General features: G+C 37.4%; 1 protein-coding gene across 1 annotated transcript in view; it reads left to right on the forward strand.

Annotated features, from left to right (window-relative positions):
* Window positions 1-15,398, forward strand: part of VPS35L (VPS35 endosomal protein sorting factor like) — a 46,129-nt gene that overhangs the window by 21,981 nt on the left and 8,750 nt on the right. The window contains exons 22-26 of the mRNA XM_033073756.1: window positions 232-312; window positions 2,613-2,676; window positions 4,676-4,774; window positions 5,540-5,617; window positions 6,718-6,832. Of these exons, the coding sequence (XP_032929647.1) occupies window positions 232-312; window positions 2,613-2,676; window positions 4,676-4,774; window positions 5,540-5,617; window positions 6,718-6,832 (437 nt within the window). The remainder of the gene's footprint in view (window positions 1-231; window positions 313-2,612; window positions 2,677-4,675; window positions 4,775-5,539; window positions 5,618-6,717; window positions 6,833-15,398) is intronic.

A 15,398-nucleotide genomic window follows, 5' to 3' on the forward strand; every position in this document is an offset into this window, starting at 1 on the left:
CATATTAACCATGTGATCATTGGTGTTTTTATTGGAATTGTGCACATATTAACCATGTGATCATTGGTGTTCGTTGGTTCACAAATGAATTTAAAACTTGTGCAGTGCCATACAGTGCTTGAAATTATGATGAAATTGATTGAAATTCTGCATTAAATGGTTATTCTAGTCACTGTTTTCCATTTTGACAGAGCAAGGTTTTTCACCACTTTTTCTAAATCCACTTTGTAGGCATCAGCAGGAGTCAACAAAGGATCCTGTTATACTCAACGCTCTCCTGCATATCTGTAAGACGATGCACGATTCTGTGAAGTAAGATGAACTTCTACTAAGAGCTCTCCCTTATGCAAACTTGGGCTGCCTGATGTGGGTTCATGTTTCTGAGGCTGTTTGTTTCAAGGTGGATTAAGACATGAATCCAATTAGTGCTGAGGGAAGAGCTGTGCAGTGAAGTGGCAGCACGTACCATTTGCTCTTTAATTACTGCTGTATTTTGAGTAGTGAAGCAGAATTTTAAAAGGCAAGTAGCAGCGGTTTTGTAGTTTTCCAGTGAAGCAGAGACACTTTGTAATCCAATCTTCACAACACTTAGAAAGTGAAACCAATGTAATCTTTGAGTTGTAGAGAATAATGAGCTATTTCTGAGATTCAAGTGAGTGTGTAGGTACTAAAGCACAGATTACCATACTCAATTTTACCTTTTTGTGGGTCACTGTTTTCAGCCCTTACAAAGGGGTGTGAAATCTTTACAAGGATATCTGGAAGATTTCTAGGAACTTCAATAGGGGAAGCTAGAACTGAGAAGCTGTTGAACCATCTATATCTTTCCCTTAATTCTCTGTCTTCTATTTTTGCCCTTGACTTTGAGAGCTGAGGTTGTTTGGGATCCCCTGTGCCCTGTTGCACTCACTGCTTCAATAGCAGTTATGCAGTGTGGAAAGCACTGTGATTCGTAGGTAACTTGCAAAAATCACAATAAAATCTGTGTCTGATTGAAAATAGAGCCAGGATCACAGTGCTGCAAATTCTAGCTCTCAAGAGGACAAACCTTTTATTCCTTCTGGTTTGGGTTGAATTGTAAGGGCACAGTCTCTTTTGCCACTCTGAGCCCAGAGCCTCTTAGTATGGCAGATGCTGCAAAGGAACTTAAAACTTTCTCATCCTTGATAGGCCATGAATGCAAGATTTATTGTCCATAAAGAGGTCAGATTTAGCATGTAATTCAAATTTATACCAGCTAGAGTGCTTTACTTTGGGTTAGAGTACCTTATTTGGCTGTATGTTGCACTAAAAGCCACTTCAGCCTTTAAATAGAACAATATATTGTAGCTAAACCAGCTTATTAAAAAAAATATAAAGCAGTTTATAACAATCCATATTTGGTGCTTCCTCTGAGGCTTTGCCAAAACAATTTGCTAATTATAGGGACCTTTAAAATCCCTTAAAGTTCCTTTAGCTAAGATGGTTACAATCTCTTGGTAAATCATCCTAAATTCCAGTTATTTTCAAGTAACTCCTGCATCTGTTTTTGCATGCTGGCTGAGGAAACTCCCAGCCCATTGTGTGGGGCTCCCTGACCCCTGGAACAGCTGTTGGGGGATAACAGCCTTTACACTGGTAGGGGTCTGATTCACAACTGAACTGGAAACTTAGTGCTGACCTGGAGATCTCATCACAGGCTCCTGAGCCTTTCAGAGCCCAGCAGTTGACTCTTTTGATTGGCAATGCACTAATGAGCTAATCATGCTGAGATTTTCTTTCCTCCCTTACTGAATTTGTATAGTAAAACTATTGTTCCCTTCCCATCTGGTGTCTGACTTGGAAATTGGAAACTGATATACTAAAGGTCAAAGCTGGAGCCAAGCATATAATAGCAAAGGGTTTAAACTGTGTTAGTTAATTGTAATTTAATGTTTTGATCATCCATTTTCAGGGAAACAGGTTTGACTGACTGGATTTTTATGTGATGTAAATTTGTTTCAAATCAGATTTTGGACTCTTGGTGTAGAATGGGTATCTGTGATAGTTTTGAAAAGAGACTTCTTTTTACATATCAGTTTGGTTCAGTTCTTACTAAAACATAAGGAAAACCAGCACTGTAGCAAGGTGAAGTTAATTGTTTTTTAAATTCTGAGGCAAGGTTATTTAAAACAAATAACCTTAAACAAAACAAACCCCAAACTAAACAATAAACTGATGTTATACAATGTATAATATTTAAAGGGTATTTCAAAAGCTTTACTGCTTTAATTGGATAACTTTCTTCTAAGAATAGACTTACTAATTTCTTTAGGTTTTTAGACTTAGTTTTTACTCAATTTCTCATGTTTCAGCACAGAATTGAAGCCGTTTGTTTGCTACAATAAAAAAGAATTAGTGTAGCTTCCTTCTCCTCATGCCAAAGTCTCAGTTTTTAGAGAATCTAAATCCACTCAGCAATTTTTACTGTTTGTTAAATCTGGAATTTAGTGTGGTTCATGGCTGACTTGGTGATATTCACATTAAAATTCATTTTACACAGGAAAAATATAAATTAATATGTATAATTTGAACCTTTATAGATAAATAGGATAAACAATATTCTAAAATGTACCAAATATTTTTTTTCCTAGTGCATTAACTCTTGAGGATGAGAAAAGAATGTTAGCAGCTCTGATAAATGGATTCATAAAAATGGTGAGTGGCAATTGTGCATCTGTTGGGTGCACCTTAGAGCTGGGATTTTTGTGACATTCCCATGAGGAACAGGTGCCTGTGCTGAATCAGAGCCCAGTCTCTGACTTGCTTAAGACCACTGGAAACCCCAGGCAGTGCATTTCAGTGAAGTGTCTGTGTTCAGAGAAATGTCACACAGTGCTGGAGCTGCTGTGGTGCAAGATGAAAGTTTAAAGTACACATAGTGTTTATTTAATGGTATTTTCTGCCACCTTTGTAAATCTCCTGTAAAACAGAGCACATATTTAAAAGTTAAACAGCAGCTGAAGCATCAGAGAACTCACTGGTTTATGTGAAGGAAGTTCCACTACTTAGTTCTAAATGGAACCAATACCAGCTTTCAAAAATCCAAAATAAGTAACTTTTTTGTTATCCTCTTTCTTTTTATCCTAATTTAGAAATAAGTTAATTTGTATCATTAAATTAGTAGCCCCAGGAGAATCCCAGATGTTTTGTCTTGAAATTAGTCTTTAACCCATCCCTCACTCTTATTCCAATAAATCTTTTGTTGATCTCTGTTAGTTTTGAGATGTCAGGGTGTTTTAGGGTGTCTCAAGCTTTTTGTATTCTCTAACCACTTATTCTCAGTGCCTGGTTTTCCTTTCACACAGATCTGACAGGCTCTGTGTCTACTTGTCCTCTTTGTTCTTTATTGCATTCTGTGGATTTACTCTGTGGATTAGATAGTTGCTTTTTCTTCAGCTATAATAATTTGCTAATTAATGTTCTAATATAGTTTTGCTTTTTTAAGCTTTACAGTATAATATAGTATAATTTCCTTTAGGAGGATTTCTTGTACTGAATTAAATTTGATGTATCTTCCCCCTGGTTTAGGGGGAAAAAATTCCCATAGCAGCAAAATGACTGTTTATGAATTTATATGTTAGCATACATTAAGATGTGGAGGGAAAAGCAATTGTTATAATCATCCTTACAGTCAGTCTTTTTGGTGGAAAAATTTCTATTTTTTGTTAAGTTTTCTTGAGACCAGGACTCAAGAATTAGTAGTTGTACAAATAGAGGAAAAGCAAAGAGTTGTCTGTAATGTGAGAAGTAATCCTTTGTTTTCTGGTGCAGTTTCTTTGATCTTTCACTGTATGGATTAAATGTAAATTTTATTCTAATTTTGTAAAAAAATTCTTTTGCATAATGTTGAGAAACTGAGAAAATAATAAATAATGCAACCTTCTATTAGGAAAAAAATGACAATAGAATACATAAATGTAGACTGCCTGGAGACTGTTCCTTATGCTCTGCTTTTAATTGACAGCTGAGACACTCCAGCTGACAGCACTTGGGGTTTTTTTAAATCTACAGGGTTGGAAGAGGTTTGTTCTCACACAAAGGTTGTTTTTTGACTTCTTTCCTGCCACAATACAAGGTTACAAACTTCTGCCATACTATATAAGTATTGATTAACCAAACTCAAGGAAAACCTGCTTTTCTTACTGGTTTATCTAATTAGGAAAAGTGCTATTTTCTGTTGGAGGCCCTTTATCAGCTAGAAATTAGAGGAATTGGAATGCAGATTGACAGATCTGTTTCTGTTTTTCTGGGATTTTTTGTCTTGCTTTCTAAGTTTAATCAAAACCAAACCTTTGTGTCTCCCAAAAAGAATCAAGAGTTCTGCCAGTTTTGAAAACACTTCACAAACCTAGGACTTAAATTTTGTTTTCTTGAAAAATACTTGATCTGTGAAACAGACTATCATGTACAGTATAGACAAAAAAAACCCAAAAAAACCAAACCACTAAAACTTTCATGTTTCTCTGAAGCTCAAGTATTGCAGACAGTTAAAAGAACAGAGATTCTCTGATTGCTATTTGTTGTTACTTCTGGGTTTTCTCCTTAGCAATATATGGGGATTTTGACTTTTGAATATCTATGGTTTATCTGCATGCAGTTTTACATTTATTTCAGCCTACAAGGGTAAAGTCTGGGGGCCTTTTTTCTTTCCTAGGTTTCATTTGGCCGTGACTTTGAACAACAGCTGAGTTTCTATGTTGAAGCCAGGTCAATGTTTTGCAATCTGGAGCCTGTTCTAGTCCAGCTGATTCATGTAAGCCACAGTTTATCTACATTTCCTTTAAAAATGGGGATATATTTGCAGTTCTCCCATCCCCTGCTCAGATTATTGGTCTATGGCAAAATAAGTCTGAAGTATTTTAATCAGGTGTTTATAAAGTGAACTTTGATCTCATCTCTGCTTTTATCCCCCTAAACACTCTGAAGTTCTTGCTTGGCAGGCATGCATGGTATCTTTGCAACAAATAAAATAGGCTATCTTGAAGAGATTTCATGTATAATAAAATAAATGGCACTTTTGTGCATTCAGAATTTGGGTTGCCTCTTCTATAATCCTGCATCTAGGAAAGATTAGACTGTGTCTGGCTGCAGATCCAGGCAGAGTCCTGCTGTGATTGGGAAGGTTAATCTCTTTTCTGTGTTGAGTCACAGGTAAGCATCTGATTCCTTTGCAACATTCTAGCTCCTCTTAAATCCTTTTGTTATTTTGGTTTATGGTTTTTTAATCTGTGTTAGCTAGAAATCGTGATTGTTATACTAGCAAGGAGGTGACAGCACTATAGCTGGGAAGGAAAGGATAAGCTAAAGGCTTGAATAAAACAAGTCTACTTTCACAAATCAAGGAACAGTCAGTAAAATTCTCCCAGTAAAAAGTAAATAGTGCAGTGGGGACACACTGTATCGGGATTCCTTTAGGCACTGGCTGTTCTCTAAATGCATGCAGTAAAAATACAGGTTGTTGTTTGCCACTGAGACTGTGCATTTTTCTTAATGGTTTGCTGTTGTTTTATGTGTGTAGTCTGTGAACCAGCTAGCAATGGAAACTAGAAGGGTGATGAAAGGAAATCATTCCAGAAAGACTGCTGCATTTGTCAGGGTAGGTCTGACTAATGAACTCTGAACCTGTTTTCTTTGCAGATAATACTGTCTGCTGCCACCTAAGTTTATAATTTTTGCAAAACCAGTATGTTAGTATTTTTGACATTGTTTGTGGTCCCATTTTCTCTTGCTATGACCAGTTTTTCCTCTCTAAAGCCAAATGTAGCTGTTTAAGAAAAAAAGACCCAAACCATCTAATAGCAGCTTTGTGTTGAAAAAGAGCAGCAAGGTTGACTCCCTCTCCAAAGGAAGGTTCACCAGAGAGGTGTTTGTGTGAATTCTGGAAAGCTCAGCTTTTCAAACTATATTTGAAGTAAAATACCAAATTTCTATGTAACTCAGTCACAGAGAGAATGGGAGATGGAGTATAAAATATATTCAAACTTCTGTCTCATAATATCAGTGCTGATATGCTGAAATCAAGATTTGAATTTCAAATAAGGTGCTCCTTTCAGCTTTAGTGCCTCTGAGTCTACATAGAAATGGTCAAATGTGCTTTGAACAGTGCACAGACCATCACAGGCTATCCAGGTTGCTTGTGCTCCATTCTCCTAACCTGAAAAGTAGCAACCAAAATGTGTCCACCTGCATGTGGGAAGCTCTTTGTGTGTGCAGTGGACTCCAGCTGATGGCACCTGGGCAGCCTCTCTGTGCCTGGGGGCTCCTTGCTGCATCCAGGGCTTTGGGCTGTGCCCAGGGGGCTGCAGCTGCTTCCCCCAGGACACACAGGGCACCTGCTCTGACCACTTGGGCAGATGGCTTTTCTCTGAGGACACTAATCTGCTTTTCTAGTTAGCTTTTGGTCTTGAGCTGCAAGGTGGCTACCTGAGGAGACAGAACTCTTTGAGCTACAGTCACAGAGAGTTGGTTTTGAGTTTATCTAGTAATAGTGGCAATTAAAAAAAATTATAATTATTGAATACTCATTAGAAGTGTAAAATTGCTGATTTGGGGCGTCACATAATATTTGCTTTGTAATGAAAATCTTTCCCATAACTGATTTACAGATTTTGATTCCTAATTGTGCATTAAATCAGTAAAGATTGTGATAACTCTGAGATAGGAATTTTATTAATTTTTTTTTTAAATTTACTTTAGGCTTGTGTTGCCTTCTGCTTCATTACAATTCCATCTCTAAGCAGTATCTTCACATGTCTTAATCTGTATCTACACTCGGGACAGGTTGCTCTGGCAAATCAGTGCCTTTCACAAGGTAAGGCATGAATTAATCTACTTAAAGGTTCTCTTATTTCAGAAATATTTCTAACTGTGAATAATAATCTGGTTGATATCCTAAGTCATATGTGCATTTATGATGCAATTAAAATACAGCTCTGTTTCAAACACTGCTAAAGCAAAACCTTGTCATGTTAAAGCAGCTCCTCAGTGTGATCTCAATACCAGGACAGCTGGCTGTAGCTGATATAGTCCTGGCCATGAGGTAGGTTGAGTTAAATTACTTAGGAATTATGGAAAGCATGGCAACTTTTTCCCCTGCATAATTATGCAAGCACTCTAATCACAAATAATGTGCTTTATTGAAACTGAAAAACAAAATAAAAGCATCTGTGTAGTAGTTCACAGACTGACAAAATTCACCAATGAGATGAAAAGAATTCCAGGTTAGGTCAGTGAGAGCAGAAATTTGCTGTAAAAACACCTGCATGATAAATGCTTAGCCAAGAAAATATGCCACTATATCAGAGTGAAACAATGGCATAATATCAGACCATATCAAGACTGGAAAATATATTTTCTTTTTTTTGGATCTGAATTATTGATTGAAATGTGCCTGAGCACATTTTCAGCCATCCTGTTAGTTCAGTGTTAAGTAATAGGAGATTCTGACAAAAAGCAATTTGGGGGAAAAATTGAGTTATTCTGGCAGAAATTAATACTAAGTCTGTATCACCATTTAATATGATCTCATTCATGTTACAAATGCAAGTCAGTTTCTATTCCAAAAGTCTTCACATACTTTTAACTCCTTGCAGTATTTTTTTTTCCTTTTTAAAATGATGTAATTCTACTTTGTTTTGCAATTTTAATCCTGACTTTAAATGTTTGCTCTCCAATAGTAAATGCTTTTCCTTTATATGGTTCCAGTGGAGCTGTGAGAGTAATAAATTGGATTACTTTGCAACATCTTTTGTTGTGGCTGTTAATTCTTTGTGTTAGCTCTGTGCTTCTTCACGAGAGCTTGTTTTCCAAGCTCTGCATTTACCAGCAAGTTCCAGCTGCACAAACAAGCTGATTTAGGATGCTGATTAAGACTTTTTAGTGCACAGTGACTGTTGGATTTCTTTGTTTTGAATCTGATGTTGCCCATACAGCAAAGCTGAGGGATTTAGAGTAAAGCTGACTGTTGTGTCCAAGTTTGTTGTGCAAATAAAAGATCTGCAAAGTCTGTTGTTGTGCAATTAGCATTGTGCAGTTTCTTTCAGACTTTATATAAAATGGACTCACTTTTTCTCCCTGTGGTGTTTTATTTAATTGACCAGCTTACCTTATATGTCAATTTTTGTTATTTTTGTTCTATTGCAGAGCTTCTCTTCTTGGAAGCAAATCCAAAGCAGTTTTTCTGTAATATTTGGTCTTTGAGAATTATTCCCTGACCATATTGGGACCCACTCTGTGATTTAATATATTTCAACTTATAAACTGCTTTTCCACTATTTTTGTGATCCAGTGAGTGAGACTTCCTGGGCCCCAACAATTGTCCAGACTTTTCAATGTGAGGGTTTACAAATGTGCACAGCTGTTGTTTGACACATGAATACAGTGCACTCACTAAACAATTAACAGGATCCCCATCCTGAAATCTTTTAAGGTAGCAGATATATGCAAAGTATTATGAACTTGGTCTCTAAAATGTATGTTTATTAACCACACTCTCCTGAATTTTAGACCCACAAGCTAGAGAGAGCAGCATTTGGTCCATCTCTGCTTTTGTTAAAATGAAGCAAGAGCAAAACTGATGTTCAGTATCTCACTTCATTTACCAAGGTTTTATAGTTATTCACATTTTTGCTCCCCTAGCAAAGCTATTTTGGGTATAATTTGTACTCAGAGACATGTCACTTGCGTGAGTAATTTAGCATGTGTTCAACAGGCACTATCTTGGGACATTTCTTGTGAACAGTCTTTCCATATGTTGATGCTTGAAGTCACATAATGTGTCCTTGAAAGTTACTTTTCAGACAGTTTAATTTGTATCTCAACTGAATGAGTAAGAAGTAAGAAGTACTGATTAATTCATAGCAGCAAATTTTACTCCAGTCAGTTAACTGAGTTAACAGTGCCAATTAGACACTGATCTACTAAAACCAATGCAGCATGAAGTGAAGATTTAAGAGTGTGCCATTAATGATAGCATTAGGCCAGGGAGGGAAACTGCCTTGTCTGTAACCTTTATTTCATGCTGATTTGAATTAGCTTAATTGGTTTAAAATTGTGAAGAGAAATAAAGCTGAAAGGTAATGTACCTGATCCAATAGCTCAGTCAGCAGTGGTGCATGCATGAGTTTGGTGCATGCAATTCTTCCTTGAAGATTCCAACTGGTGTTTGTAGCAAGGTAAAGTCTTGGATTTTTCTTAATTTCAGGTTTCTATGGGGAGTCCAGCTGTTTCAGTGAGTTGACTTTTCACTTAAATATGTAACAAAATTGAGTTCCACAACTTCTGTTGGCAATAGGAAGATTTCTCTAAATTGCCAATGTGTCTATCTTGAAAAAGGAGGATGTGCAGGTCCTACCAGTAAATAAATTCATGAGTCTGGGGATTGCACTGATAAACTATCAGCAATTGGAGAGCCACAGCTAATCTGTTTATAGCTGGAAAAGTTGGGTTTTTCCTCATTCCCAGTCTCAAAGGGCAGCAGTAGTAACCATCAGTCCTTGTGTCTCTGCTCCCTTTCCTCTATCCCAGCCTTGCTTGCTTGGATTTGCCACACTGTTAATCAAATCAAATGTTTGAACTCATCCAAATACTTCAGTATTAGAAAATCGTAATTTTTTGTGGAATAGATTTTCTTTAAGACAATGGAGTTGGGTCAGAACTGTGCATTTATAGGCTCATGAAATGCCAGTGTTAATACACTGACAGATGTCTGTCTGGGAATGTTCAGAATGTATTAAAAAAGACTGTTGTCTCTTTCATCTCCACATCCCAAGACCTACTTTAAATGAAATAAATCTGTAATTATGTTTAAAATGTTTTAGGTGACTTTGCCCTGGATGCATAGTTTGTACGTTGGAGAGCCTATTGAAAGCCCACCTTTGAAAGGAAGGTGCTAGATTTTACAGAGATGAGCTTTTCATTTTTCTTAACTGAGCCACTGAGCACTGCATGCTGCCAACAGAGAATAATAAATTCTCATTGATCATGCTTTCTGTCATGGGGGTGCTTGGACTAAATTGAGATTAAATGCATGCTCCATTGTGTCATTCTTCTGGACTTCTGAGATACAGGTTTCATTTTCATTGCACACATTTCCTCCCTGTGGAAATGCTACTTTTGTCTGTCAAAAAAGAGCCTGAGTTTTTAATGTTTGGTCCCAGCATTCAGCAGGTGGGTAGAGATGACATAACTTCCTGGTAATGTGTGTTAAGCAGCATTTTTGTTTTAAAGGCTTTGAAATCTTTGCCTCACTTGAGAAAGAACATGCTGAGTGAATAAGGTAATATAGCTGATTCTATCTGACTAATTTCACTGGGATATTGTCAAACATTAAACTTCATAAAAATGGAGAGCCTGTCCCTCAGATCAACTGCTGCAGACCTGTTTTTTTAGCAAATGCAGATTTTAATTCTGAAGCATACAGTGCTTAATGCACTTCTAGGTATTTATTTTGTTTTCCATTTGTGGCCAAAGCACAGTTAGACCTAATAGATTACAAAAATAATTTCATTTCTACTGCAGAAAATGTTACTTTTCCATGAGTGTTCCCTAAAGGCTTCAGTCACACTCTAGAGAAAGTACGGTATGGAATATCTAGTCATTAATTTTAAATCACAGTCTAATAATGGTTCAGAGTATTTTCTCAGTACTGTTAGATAACAATTTTTAGTATTTCTTCTTAATCTCCTGAAATATTTATAGATCTAAAGAATATAAATAGAGAGAGTTTGAGGTAAAGAATTTAGAGAAATAGGAACATGAAGAGATTCTCCTGATTACAGATACTAGGACTTCTTGGCTTATGTTTCTCTGCTGAGAATGGTTTATGGTGACTCTGTTATCTAGAATGGTACATGGTGACTCTGTTATCTTTTTAAAAAATGCTGCTTTCCTTGAAGGCAGTAAAAGAGCTTTGGGAAAAGAACAATGTCATTCTGTTTTCCTTATTAGCAATGCTAAGTGTTGCTTCATTTGGACAGAACTGTGACTGCTTCTGTTACCTGGAACTTCCACAGCTGGAGATTCTCCCATTCCCCTTTTCTTGTTCCTCTCCTTATCCCAGCCATTCACTTTTCTGTATGATGTGAGAGGTGACATCTCTGTCTCTGTAAGCTTTTCAGACTAGTACTTTATATCAGTTTGTCAGTTCTTCAAGTCTGTCTAGCCCATGACCTGTTTTTGAAAGTGTCTTGTAGCATCTATTAAGGAAACAATAATTTGGAATGATGCTTCTGGGCTTTCAGGTGCAGGTGATTTAATAAATCCTTCAACAAAGCTTGTGTTGTTGGACCAGACCATGGTATTTAATCAAATAGATGGACCAGTCCTTGGGAATTTAATATTTTTAATTAATTTTTACTTTTTGGACTTTGTAACTTCGTGTTCCACAGTTATGTGCTATTTGCAAGTGCAATGTTTAGGGATTCATTTATGTTAAATGTTAGGTGAGTGACTCAGAGGATATAGCTGATCTGCTGGAGCAGAATTCAGGCATTCCTGGTTCATTTTCTTCTTGCTGTCTATGAGATAATGCAGTTGGTAAGTTCCTGAAGAATTTCTTGTCAGTATTGACTTTTCTAATAAGGAAACAGTTCCATGCCCTAGCACCCTTTTTGTGCTTTTGGAAATGGGGAGATTAGGACTGGATTAGATTTTTCCAGGTATAAATGCCCAACAGCAATATCAATGATACAAAGACACCTCAGTTTTCCATTACTCTTCTAATGATTCTTTTTAAATTGCCTTGCCTTTTCAACAGCTGTTTAGGATGTAGTTTTCAGGAAACCATCTATAATGACCCCAAAATCTTTCATGAGTGTAAATAGCCTGTTTAGAGCTTCTCTCTCCAGTTATAGCAAGGGCTGCTTCTTTCTCCACATGCCATACTAATATTAGAGTTCATCTGCTGCTTTATTGCTCAGAATCATGAGATCCATCTGTGAAGCTTTGCAGTCACGTTCCAGACCAGTCTGCAAACATTGTCACCTCCCAACTCATCCTAAGGACATGTCTCTGCAAAACCTTAAGGAATGCTGTAGTTATTTTGCTCCACTGAAAACTTTTTATTCCCTCTCCTTTCCCCATCCACCCCATCCTTTATTAAGTTGTGTACCCTCATGAAGACATTACTGTACTTTTAAACAATCTTGCTGGTTCTTTGGAAGACTTGAGAGACTTCTGAGGAATGATTTCTCTCTGCAAAAATCATACAGACTTTCCAACCTTATATTTTTTTGTATGTTTGCTCATTTTATTTTTTTTTTTTTTGCCTCATAATAACAGTAGAAATGATAGTATTTAACTCCAGCATTTATAATTCCAGAATTTTCAGTATTACTGGTGGGGCTTTCTTTAGAGACTGCTGATGATGTGGTACCTCACAGTCTTTAGGGATTATCTAGAATTTAGGTAGTCAGACTGTAATTTGTGATTGATTTTTGGTTTTTTTTTTTTTTTTTTTTTCTGGGTGGGAGGGGAGCCAGTGGGGTGGGGTGTGTGCTGCATTTACTGATTGCACCTTAAGAATAAAATATCTTGTGTCCAGTGTCCTTGCTTATGCTGTCTGATGGCCCTGTATGGACCTTCCACTTATGCCTCTGTATGCCTTTGTCTCTAAGTAATAATGCCTTGTAACAATCTTTAATCAAGCTATGCCTAAAGCTTCATCCACATAATTGTCTTTTTACTGCAGCTCATTCATAGTGTGAATTAACATAGTGCATTCCAGCTCACCAAGCAGCAGCAGTGCATCCATTTTCTAATTTCAAGTTTCTTCCTTCAAAGAATTCCTGGTTATTTCTGCATTGAAAGTGATGTATAGAGATATTTAAGATGGAGAAAAATTTGCAGTAGCTCAAGGAAAAACCACATTTCAACCATGTGGCAAAACTCTGGCAGTGACCTCACCAATGTGAGAAGAAGGAGATTCAAATGTTTACAATGCTTGGTTGTCAAAACAGTAATGGATTCATTTATTTAACAGAAAAAATAGGGCAACAAAACCCCCACGCTTGCTTCCCAATAATTTTTTGTACTGGAGTACAAGCTTCATTAAATTTCCAACATCTGTTGGATTTGAAAGCAAAATCCTCAGAGTATTAAATTAGGTTTGACAGTGTTGTAAGACAGAAAAGTGGTATGGAATGCAGAAGATTTGCATGGTCCCTGTTTTTGTCCTTTGGGTGGACTTAGCCTGGTGTAATTGTAGCTGTGACTAAAAATACTTTGGGTAGGTATGTTAAACACGCTCCCTTTTGCTCTTTGAAGGTGGACTTAAGGATTTAATTGTTTTCCCATCTCTCACTTTGTTCCTCCTTATTTTTGCCTGCCTGAAATCTTACATTTGTACAGTTTAATTGGCAGTCAGAGATACTGAAAATACAATGCAAACTGAGTTTTTATATATATCTAGAGATTGATACACTGAAATATGTGGAGATACATATAGCTGTCTGTAAGTATTATCAAACATGTGTTACATGTGCCATCATGAATATTGTCCATAGCAGAACATTCAACACCAATTTCACTTGGTTTTGCTTCTGTAGGAGGCTATTTCTGGAAGTGCTGACTTGGATATCCAAGACTGTTAGTTTTTGTAGCCTGAAGGTCAGCATGTATGCTTGGGAGAAAGATTTATAGGATTATGGTCAACCAGAATGAAGGAGCTGCTGTGAAAGGCTGAATTTAGTGAAGCATGAAGTATGTTACATTTGGAGCAGTGCACAAGATATTAACAGCACTTGGGGGAGGCTTCATCATGGTGATCTGTGGTAATGCACAGGCTGCTCTCCCCTCAGCCAGTTTAACAGTGGTTCACTTAAGAAGCAGTATTGTACTTTAGGCAGATAAGAAAACAGCATTCTTCATCAGCAGAAGCCTTTTTTAATTTTCTTTTGGTTGTTAATCAAGTACATAGGATTGTTGTGATTTTCAGTGCTTTTTAAGTGGTTCCTTATATCTTTTGGAACCCAGGAAAAGCAATGTATGGTTTTATTCTGAAACATCTCTACAGTAATAGTTTTAAAAATTGACTTTTAAAGATACAGAGAAACCATCATTGCATAACCTCATAATTAGTGTAATTCAGAATTAAACACTGATGCTCATTTCATACTTGACAAAACAGCATGTCTGTGACAACCTTTTCAGTGAGCCTTTTCTCCCAACTCAGAGCATGTAATGTATACTCTGACACCTCTTACCAGCATGGTAATATTTAGAGGACAGGTCATTTTCTGCAGTCTGTAATAAAAACCTTAGCATTGATATGCATTTATTTTTGCACATATATCTTGGATAAATGTGCTTTTAGTGTTCCAGCATAAAACCATTTCCTGGTTAGCACAGATTGGCAAGATTTACTGCAAAATGAACATATTCTCCTCTGCCAGTTCTTCTGGGTGTTCCAAAGTGAAATACAACTGTTTTGTGCTGTATTGCTTTTTTGGCTTGTCTTGCTGCATTGAGTGGGGGGAGCAGGGGGGGAAAGGCAAGGAACAAGGAGTAAAAGTGTGGGGCAAGAGCCTCAGTGTCCCCATTGTGTGGGGTTTGCAGGGTGACAGCAGCCATGGACACAGCCCAGGAGCAGCAGCTGTGTGATGGGGGGACACAGATGGAAGCTCAGGAGGTCTGTGGTGTGGGCAGGCACTGCAGGGAGCTGGGCTCTGCTCTCAGCAGCCCCTGGAACCTGGGACTCCTGGCTCTGAGGCTGCTCTGCCCAGTGAGGAGGCAGCTCACGTTCACAGCAACGGTGGGAGGCAAGAAGAGTAAATTGAATCAAATTTCAGGTGTTCAAATTGAAGGTGAGAGGTTCTGGGTTTGCACTATGGCAGAAGGTTAGAGGAGAATGTGAAGGATTGTGATTGCTGGGAGAGCAGACAGTAAATTAGGATGAGATATCTTGCAGCTCCTTTTCACTGTGGATGGTGATTGCTGCACAGGTCATTCTCATCCTGTTATGAAATAACTTCAGAAGACAGGAGCATTCCTTGCACAGACATGGGTACTTTGGTATGCAGACTATTCTCTAAGGCACATTTTTTCATTTGTCTGGTCACATGTTTTCATTGTATGGTGATGTGGGACGAGCACTTTTATTTTTTTTCTCATGAGACAACTGTGGAAGTGACAGCGATTCATTTACTTGTGCTAGAATGAACATCTGCTGCTGCCTTCCTTCCTCAAATAAAGCTCAGAGAAAGATTACTTACTTTCCTTTGGGTTGCCTATCTAAACTTATAAGTTGTTTGAAATAAACATTCTTTCACCTCAAAGCAAATGTGCAGAATAAAATGAAGGATAATGTTTAATGGAAGAGAGTCTGCGTTCTAAGCACTAAAAAGTCCAGAAGTGCTCGAGTATTTATGTGCTGAAAAAAC

The sequence above is a fragment of the Catharus ustulatus genome, chromosome 16, assembly GCF_009819885.2.
Source record: "Catharus ustulatus isolate bCatUst1 chromosome 16, bCatUst1.pri.v2, whole genome shotgun sequence".
NCBI classification, from domain to species: domain Eukaryota; kingdom Metazoa; phylum Chordata; class Aves; order Passeriformes; family Turdidae; genus Catharus; species Catharus ustulatus.